This window comes from Etheostoma spectabile, chromosome 24, assembly GCF_008692095.1.
Source record: "Etheostoma spectabile isolate EspeVRDwgs_2016 chromosome 24, UIUC_Espe_1.0, whole genome shotgun sequence".
NCBI lineage: Eukaryota > Metazoa > Chordata > Actinopteri > Perciformes > Percidae > Etheostoma > Etheostoma spectabile.
The window spans coordinates 495,689-505,957 of record NC_045756.1 but is presented as its reverse complement, the minus strand read 5'-3'; the positions used below and the strand labels follow the sequence as shown (position 1 = coordinate 505,957).

Genomic DNA, 10,269 nt, shown 5'->3' with positions numbered 1-10,269 from the left:
TGGACTCGGTCTTGTCTTGGACTCTAACCTCTTTGGACTCTGTCTTGTCTTGGACTCGTTCTTGTCTTGGACTCAAACTTCTTTGGACTCGGTCTTGACTTGGACTCGACTAGTCCTGGTCTTGACCTGGTCCAGGACTAGACTAAGGTGGCCTTGACCACAGCCCTGCAGACTTCTCTATGCTTTGATTGATATGATTTTACGGGATAATAACTTTCAGACAGCACACATCGCTGGTTGTCTGTGCGACACTCTCGTCCCTTTCGCTTGCCTTGGTCTAAAATATGAAGAACCCTAAATCTGACGCTGCACATTTGGTGTTGCTCTATTATTTCGTGTTTTCCCGGCGTGCCGTTGGTTCACAGTGTCTGGTGCGTGTGACGGTAACGAGCTTACTATGGTGCTGGCGTTGATGTAGTCGGAGCGGGAGGGGTTGACCTCCGCCTTCAGCTTCACCCTCGAGTGGTCATCTGAAGGACAACAGGCACCTTTAACTCCTCAACATCAGCTTTGACCTTCTCATTCATGAATATATTGACATTCTGGATGTTTCTCGTGCATCATGGCGAGACGTGCTGTGTGTCTGCAGACTCACAGGGGACGGAGTCGGGGCAGCGGTTCTTCTTGGCGTTGGGGTCGCTCTGGGCCACGGAGACGGTGCTGGGCTCGGCCTGGTAGGAGCACAGAGCCTCCCACTCCTTCAGCAGGCGGTCCTTGTTCCTCAGGTGGTCCTCCATGTAGGCCTGGGGGACATTAGTCACAGTCAAATGCTTCCTCCATCTCCTTCTCCAACCCTCACGTTGTCTTTGGGTCAAGTTTGACCCGTTTTCAAAGTTTTTTTTTTAATATCCGAAATAAAGGAAATCGAAATACGTGTCAAAAATGTTGGAAAAAGCAGCAAAATGGATGAAAAAAACAAAACAAAAACTTCATAAAAAAACGTTGTAAAAAGCAACAAAAACGTTGAGATAAGGTAAAAAAACGTTTTCATGGTCAAAGAGAAGACAACACAAGGGTTAAAGTGAACATTTGTGTTGATTGTGTGTGTTGTTGTGAATATATTGGTGTGTTAGAGTCCCTGCTAGTGTCTTTCTATGTGGACGTGCAGGTGTGTTAGAGTCCCTGCTAGTGTCTTTCTATGTGGACGTGCAGGTGTGTTAGAGTCCCTGCTAGTGTCTTTCTAGTGGACGTGCAGGGGTTAGAGTCCCTGCTAGTGTCTTTCTATGTGGACGCAGGTGAGTTAGAGCCCTGCTAGTGTCTTTCTATGTGGGACGTGCAGGTGGAGTTAGAGTCCTGGTGTTTTCTATGTGGACGTGCAGGTGAGTAGAGTCCTGCTAGTGTCTTTCTATGGGGACGTGCAGGTGTGTTAGAGTCCCTGCTGTGTCCTTCTGTGGCAGTGCAGGTGTGTTAGGTCCCTGCTAGTGTCTTTCCATGTGGACGTGCAGGTGTGTTAGAGTCCCTGCTAGTGTCTTTCCATGTGGACATGCAGGTGTGTTAGAGTCCCTGCTAGTGTCTTTCTATGTGGACGTGCAGGTGTAGTTCAGGTCTGTGTGTAATAATAACAGTCTAAATTATAATTTCCCCTAATAAAGGATACATTATTATTATTATTATTATTATAATTATAATTATTATGATGATAATATATGTGTGTCCCAGGGTCCCAGGGTCCCAGGGTCCCAGGGTCCCAGGGCCCCAGGGCCCCAGGGCCCCAGGGCCCCAGGGTCCCAGGGTCCCAGGACTCCAGGGCTCCAGGGCTCCAGGGTCCCAGGGCTCCAGGGCTCCAGGGTCCCAGGGTCCCAGGGTCCCAGGGTCCCAGGGCTCCAGGGTCCCAGGGTCCCAGGGTCCCAGGGTCCCAGGGTCCCAGGGTGCGGGACTGACCAGTATCATGTGTCCGGTGGAGATGTCCATGTTGGCCTGGGCCGGCTCCTCGCACCAGGACGGCGTGCTGCTGTGGGAGCTGGGGCTGGGCTGGGCTCCGTCGCTGAACTGGGACGACACGCTGCTCACCCTCGAGTCGGCTCCTCCTCCTCCTCCTCCTCCTCCTCCTCCTCCTCCGCTCGCTCCCCCCACGGCGCCGAGGGCGGCGGCTTCCAGACGCCCGAAGGCGCCTTTGGACGCCATGTGCTGGCGACACAGGTCCTGGTGAGCCAGGTGTGCATGCATCACTGCTTCATCACCTTAAAGTGCTCTTTTATTCGTATGAATGTTCTTATTTTTAACTGTTTATTCACATGTTTTTATCTGGGTTTTGTTGTTGTTTTTTTAACTGATTTTGTGTAAAGCACTTTGAATCGCCCTGTTGCTGAAATGTGCTCTACAGATAAAGCTGCCTTTTATGTGCATGAATAGATTTAAGTCCATTTAATATGATGCGGTTGATAACTTTTCTTACATTTTCTTAGATTTTCCTATGTTTCTTATGTTTTTTTATCATGTTTGCTGCAGCTTTGGCTATCAAACTATTACCTGCACCACCTAAATAATGTTGTAGTTTATCTTCCTGTTTTTCATTTAATCCACACACTCATCCGTATTTATATTTTTTCCATTACAAGTTCTTACTTTTTCAATATCATTTATGGCGACAGGTGAATATAACTTATATTACGGTTACCTGCTTTTGCTTTGTTACTTTGATTACATATTCATTTTAATTTTAACGTCACTTACTTACACTGCAATAGTGTTTTTTTTGTACTATGGCAACCGCACTTTCCTTTACAAAACCTTAATTTGACGCCACTTTAGTTTGTAGATGTACATATACTGTTTTTCTTGTGTGTTTACTTGTTTGTTTTTTGCTCTTATTATTATAAATGCTGCTGTAAAAAAGGAATTTCCCCTCTGTGGGATAAATAAAGCATTATCTAATCTCCAACTATTTTAATAATCCATTAATAAGTTTGAGTCATTTTTCATGAAAGAAAAAGTAAAACTTCTGTGATGTCATCTTGTTAAATGTGAATATCTTCTAGTTTCTTCTCTCCTCTGGGACAGTAGATTGAATATCTTTGATTTCTGGACAAAACGAGACATTTGAGGACGTCTTCTTGGGCTTTTTGGGAAACACTGATCCACATTTTTCACCATTTTCTAACATTTTTGAGACCGAACAACTCATCTATCCATCCAGAAAATAACCCAGAGATTATTTGAGGATGAAAATAATGGTAATTTGCAGCTCTACTATTATCGACTGTAACCTTGTGTGCATGACAACATTTTATTTATTGCTTAATAAACCTAAACTAACACATCAAATGACTGATTGTCTTTTATGCTTTTTTAACAAGTTGTATGTAACTCGTCAGTTTCATAATATAATATAATATAATATATATATTATATGACGTTGCTGTGGCTTACAGTTGTGTGACTACACATTTCCCTTGTGTAGATCTGAAGACATATTTGTAGTTTTTGTAGTCAGTAGTGCAGTCAAATGACTGATTGTCTTTTATGCTTTTTTAACAAGTTGTATGTTAACTCGTTGGTTTCATAATATAATATAATATAATATATAACTGTTCTCTATATTACAAGATGTTGCTGTGGCTTACAGTTGTGTCTTTGCCACGTTTCCCTTGTTTAGACCTGAAGACATATTTGTAGTTTTTTGAAGTTCTCTGCCCACCTGGTACTCCTGGTGGTTGAAGGTGCCCCCCTCCGGTCCCAGACCCAGCTTCTTGGCTGCCAGGCGGTGGGCGTGGTGTCGCAGGCAGGCGACGGTGACGGCCGCCACCAGGACGCTGCCGATGCACGCCATGGCAACCAGCGTGGCGCGGGAGCCGCTCGGCTGGACGCGGGTCGCCAGGGGCAACGACTTCCCATCATTCCTCTGCGGCACGGAGAGAAGGACAGACGGACGGAGACAGACGGAGACAGACACGTTCATCTCAGCAGGGACCGGGAAGGCATGTGAGGCGCTCTCTCGGTGTGTGTGTGTGTGTGTGTGGTATCTGACAGACATTAAAGTTGGAGCTTTTTTCGGGGGGGCAACCAAGCAGTATATAAAGTCATTAAATGAGCTCCACCTTTACCAGCTGCAACATTTAGGTGACAAACACACACATTATTCTGCAGAATGAGTACTTTTACTTCTGGTAACATAAGTATATTTGGATGCTAGGATTAGTTTGTACTTTAAGGAATTTGACTTGTAACAAAGTATTTTTATTCAGTACTATTACTACTTTTAGTCATGTAAAGAGTCTTCGCTATCCTTTCCTCCACATTATGCTCTATCCTTCCATTCATCCCATCATAACTTGATCTCATTTTGTCTTCATCCCTCTCAGCTCCTCCACCTTTCCCCATGAAACCCTCTCTGCTGCCCTTCGTTTTGCCTCTCAGCTCCTCCACCTTTCCCCATGAAACCCTCTCTGCTGCCCTTCGTTTTGCCTCTCAGCTCCTCCACCTTTCCCCATGAAACCCTCTCTGCTGCCCTTCGTTTTGCCTCTCAGGCGTCACACCCCAGAGCACCCACCTCTCCCACGCCGCCCTGCAGCACCTTCAGGCCCGTCTCAGACTCCAGGAAGTTCTTCTCTGCAACTGCAGGATTAAAACGTTAAAATAACACCTAGAAAACACACGAAAGTATGCATGCAGCAGCTCTGTCTCTGGGTGAGAGTATTTGAAGCCATGTACTGTGGTAGTAGTTGTAGTAGTAGTAGTGGTAGTAGTAGTAGTAGTAGTAGTAGTAGTAGTAGTAGTAGTACTACTGAGGTGACGTACCAGCTTTCTCGGCCACATCTGCAGCCGTCAGGTTCTTGGCGTTGGGTCTGATCCTGAAGGTGATCGCGGGTCCCACAACGCTGCAGAGGACCAGAACACAAGAGCAGATCCAGACGGGGGTCACACACAGCGCTGCCAAGTAACTAAGTACATTTACTCAAGCAACAGTACACTTCAGAGCCTTAAATAAAGAATTACAGACAGACACAACTGGTCTTGTGCGGATTCCTTTTAGGTCAAAGGTCGGGGTGTGTGTGTGTGTGTGTGTGTGTGTTGTGTGATTTGTGTTTTGTGGGGGGTTTCAGTGACTGCTGTTGTGCCCCATCTCCTACCTGATGTTGATGACGGATGTCGGTTGAGAGACGGTCCTCTCCATAGCACTGCAGCACTCGCACCCCGTCGTTCAGACCAAGGGGGCTGCCGCACAAAACACACACACACACACACACACACACACACACCCACTAAAGACACATGTACACACACACAACACATAACAATGTACATACACAGACACACACGTACACACCCTTACACCCCACACATGTGTACACATACACGCTTAAACACACACACACGTCAAACACACATGTACACACACACAATACACCCACACGTAAACACACACCCCACACACCCACAAGCACACACATACCCTCCCGAACACACTACACAGCTACCGATGCAGCACGACACATACACGCCACACGCAAGACACAGCTGTCGACAACACATACACCACACACGCGAAAACACGACGCACATACGCCGCACTACACATTACCGACACGACACACACACACACACACACACACCCACTCACACACACACACACACGTAAACAAACGTACACACACGAGCATGCTCTCATCGTATTGGCCAGTACAGAGACGTTCTAGTGATTTATTTTATTTTATTTCTTACTCTACTTTTATTTTAAAGACTGTTCTAGAGTTTCTCCACCATCACTGAGCCTGTCTTCTTCTGGTCCTCCTCTTCATCTAAATGTTATTTGTTTCTCTTCTGCCCGTCCTTTCCTACTTCTCTCTTTGTTGTTTCCTCCTCCCTTTCCTTGCTTCCTATCTAACATCTGTGACCCCCCATCCCTTAACCTTGCTCCCTCTTTTCTAATTTCCCACCATTATCTTCTCATTCCTTTCCGTTCATGCAATCTTCCTGTTTCTCTCCTCCCTTACATTGTTTTCTTATCTCTTCGAACTCATTTCTTTCCCAATTTGTTCGCTTCCGTGCTTCCACACACACACACACCACCCATCACACACACACACACACACACACACACACGACACACACACTAACACCCACACACCCAGCAACGCCAACACCAACCCACACGACCACACAAGCCTCACATGCTGAAGACAACAGAAAAACCTCCACAACTTGAACCCCCTTTCACTCCCACCCATCGAGCCCTGTGATTGGTGGAGGCTGTGAGCGTCTGGTACCTCTGATTGGTGACGATGTAGCCGTACTCCTCGGCCTGGGCCGCCCCCCCTCCACCCGTCCTCGGACCGTCCTGATTGGCTGCCGCGGCGGGGGGGGTCGAGTCTTTCTTCGGGGCTCTGCCAGGGTCGGGGGGCTTGTTTGTGGGGGGCGGAGCCTCGGGGGCGGTCGTCTTATACGCCATCGAACCCTCCGTGACCTGACGGATGAAGATAAAGAATATATTGAAATCAAATACTTCTTTTTATATTTTACTTTTTAGAATAGAATAGAATAGAAAGCCTTTATTGTCATTATACACAAGTACACAGTACCTGGGCAACGAGACTGAAGCAACACCTTTACAGTGTTGACACCAAAATATATAAGAATATAATATAAAATAGAAAAGAATATCAAAGATATAAAGTGTTGGTAGTGCAGAGAAAAGAGAGAAGGGGGGGCGGGGGTGCTGGTGCAAAGTACTGACACTGTGTTTATATATATGTAAAATAGCTTTGAACACACATTGTGTAAAAGTAGATAAATGTTAACAAATTAATAAATAAATATTGCACAGTAATGAAATGGCATTGCACGGATTCCAGTGACCTTTGAGGTATTATATATAACAGTATAACAGTATTGCACCGTTGGAGGGAAGAAGACATATCTTTTTCTTATTTGTAAGACAATGAAAAACTAAAGTAACACACTCACCTTCTTTCCTGTGGCCGAACTCTTCCCAAATTCCTCTGAAGAGGAAAAGAAAATGATAAAGAATGCAAGACAAGTTATTCTAGTGTGTATTTGGACGTAATCTTTAACCCTAGAGGTTTGTTTTCTAAGACTAGCATCCAGTTGAAGCCTAACCCTTTGGTTTCTATCAGTGTTTCTCAGTTTAAGATGTCCGTGTCTGTCTATTCCAGCTGATGTCTTGTATAAATGTCTTTGTCCTTATGTAACTGTCTAAATTTGTCTTTCTATATCGATGTCCTGTACAAATGTGTCCCGACGTGCTGTAACCACGTTTTATGTTTCTGCAGAACTGGAACCTGCTTAAAAAACCTTTTTTTAAACCGAGTCAGGCCCGTTTACATCGTAATGTAATGTTACTTTTTTAACTTTCATGTATGATAAACATGAACAAATGAATGAATGAATGAAGATCCAGATCTCATTGTGACAACCCAGTAAAAGTCTGTATTATAATCTAAGACGTGTTTGTATAACATGTCCCAAAACCTTTGTCCCATAATCAGATCCATCCGACAGACAGAACGGCTGATTCTAAGTCCTGGATCTGGTTTTTCTAAGTTTTCCCCGCAGCGGTAAAAAGCGACTGATCAATCAATCAATCAAGCAATCAATCAATCAATCAATCAATCAATCAATCAATCAATCAATCAAAATGTATTTATACAGCACTTCACAGCAAGCAGCAGGGTCCAAAGTGCTTAACAAAATGAGTAAAATCACATTATTCAATAGAAAGAGTGAACATAGAAAACAGTAAAAATCAGAACAGGTTGCAAAGAAACAAATGAATGAAATTGTCACACCACCGAAAGAAAGACAGACACACACACACACACACACACACACACACACACACACACACACACACCACAGAAAGAAAGACAGACACACACACACAACCGACGAACGACGACCACACACACACACACACAGACGACATACGACAGACAGACGAACAGCACACACACACGACACACACCCACATACAGACAGAGCACACAGACCACTCATACACACACACACACGACACACACCCCACATTAAAACCACATACAACACACACACACAGAAATAAATAAAGACAACACACACACACTAACAAAAGCACTTCAACACACACACCCAACAGCACATCGTAAGACACATCATTATCACACACCACACACAAAGAATCATAGGTACGACACAGACACACACGACACACCAATAACAGACACGTAGGAACACAACAGTACACATACAACGGTACACACACACTAACGACATCACACCTTTTCACTAAAAAAACAGCACACCCGACACACGCAGACCACACACACACACAAGTAACGAACACACATACACACACACACACACCCTCACCCGAAATAAGACCTACAGACACACACACACACAGAAAAGACTACATACAGACAGCACATACACACACACACACACCGAAAGAAAGACATACATACACTCCCACACATCACATAAATAAACATACATACATACACACACACACAAAGAGAAGTACAGACATACACACGCACACACAGAAAGAAAGCCATATGCAGACAGACACACACAACACTGTAAGAAAGTAGCACTACCCTACACGACAACCACACACACAACACACATAAATAAGGACACATAGCACATACAACACACAACCAACATATGATACACAGCGAGCACAAGGCACAAATCACCCATAAAAATAAAGACAGAACCAAACACCACCACGAAATGAAAGACAACATACATACATACCCTCATAACACACACATACAGAAAGAAAGACACCACACCTGAACACACATACGCACGAACACAACAACACACACACACAAACACACACACACACCTCCACACGCTTTGGTCGGTCTGAGGGCGTAGGAGCCGTCCAGCTGCAGCTGCTTGACGGCGGCCGGCAGGTCGTCTTTCTGCTCGGGGGACAGGTCCTTCAGGTCGTCTTTCTGCTCGGGGGACAGGTCCTTCAGGTCGTCTTTCTGCTCGGGGGACAGGTCCTTCAGGTCCAGGCCGTAGTGGTCCAGCAGCAGAGCCAGTCTCTGCAGGGAGCTCTCTGAGGGACACACAGAAACCCAGACCGGAGCCTTTACTGGAGCGTGGCTTCCTGTTTCATCACCTCCACCTTTCAGAGGCTTTGTCCCACTCCATTTAAAAAAACTATTGAACATGTTTTATCTTTTGGTGTGAGGCAAAACTACACTTCTTGTTATTTTTATGTTAGAAAATAAAGAAACATTTAATGTTAATTTAACATGCAGTGGGAGAAGCACTCAGATCTTTTATTTAAGTAAAAGTAGCAACACTACTCTGCTACTAGTTAACATCCTGCTTTATCATTAGCATCAATATGTACTGTACATACATTATTGAACATACTTAATTTGCAGAATGGTTTATTCCAGAATAATGTCATATTACTGTGTTAATATGCGCATCACTTTGATGTTGCAGCTGGTAAACGTGGATCTACTTTAAATTGATTTTTTTATATATAACTTTATATTTTACTGGGTATCAATAGAGTTTTCTTGATATAATAAGATCATCATTAATATGTTGATTATAAATTTGCATTCTTAATCTGAATTTGCAAAGTAACTAAAGGTATTGAACTACTGTAGTGGAGTAAAAAGTACAGTATTTTAAAGTGGAGTAGAAGAATAAAGCAGCAGAAAATTGAAATATTAAATTACAAATACATTCATTTATAATAAGCACAGAGTCAATGTAACTGTCCAAATGTAAATTTAACGTATTTTCTAGCAAATTCTGTCAAAATGTTAACTTTAAAGGAAGTTTTCCCCCGTGTTAAATGTTATCTTTCTTTCTTTCTGTCTGTGTATCTTTATTTCCTCTCCTGTCTCACCATCCAGTCCAGACAGCGCGTCATACTCTTCCTGCTTCTTCTTCTTCTTCTCCTGCTCCTGCTGCTGCTCCTGCTCCTGCTGCTGCTTGCTGAGCTGAGCCACCTGGGAAACGTAGTCCTCGCCGTAGTCCAGCGGGAAGTCCAGCTCCGGGAAGAAAGAGGAAGACGAGGAGGACAGCGAAGAGGGAAACCCTGCAGCTGCTGCTACCGCCCCTCGGTGGCGGGACAGGGACTGCACAGGGGAGGAGGAAGAGGAGGAGGAGGAGGAGGAGGAAGAGGAAGGGGAGGTGAGGTAAAAGGACAGCAGGTCCTGAAGGAGCTGTCTGTCCCTGTCCAAAGGGTTTCCCCGAGACCTGGAGCGAGCGGGGGCGGTGAGCCGCGGGAAGGCCGGGTCATCGTCCAGAGAGTTGAGCGAGCGCTCCTCCTCGTCCTGGTAGCCGTACTGT

The 10,269-nt window shown here is 44.8% G+C and overlaps 1 protein-coding gene across 1 annotated transcript in view; it reads right to left on the bottom strand.

Moving 5' to 3' along the window:
- LOC116674175 (receptor-type tyrosine-protein phosphatase-like N) overlaps positions 1-10,269 on the bottom strand; it is a 36,540-nt gene that overhangs the window by 12,970 nt on the left and 13,301 nt on the right. Inside the window, 12 exon segments of the mRNA XM_032506708.1 lie at positions 397-470; positions 596-743; positions 1,882-2,142; positions 3,638-3,841; positions 4,490-4,554; positions 4,738-4,817; positions 5,070-5,087; positions 5,089-5,154; positions 6,207-6,403; positions 6,904-6,938; positions 8,801-9,010; positions 9,824-10,268. Of these exon segments, the coding sequence (XP_032362599.1) occupies positions 397-470; positions 596-743; positions 1,882-2,142; positions 3,638-3,841; positions 4,490-4,554; positions 4,738-4,817; positions 5,070-5,087; positions 5,089-5,154; positions 6,207-6,403; positions 6,904-6,938; positions 8,801-9,010; positions 9,824-10,268 (1,803 nt within the window).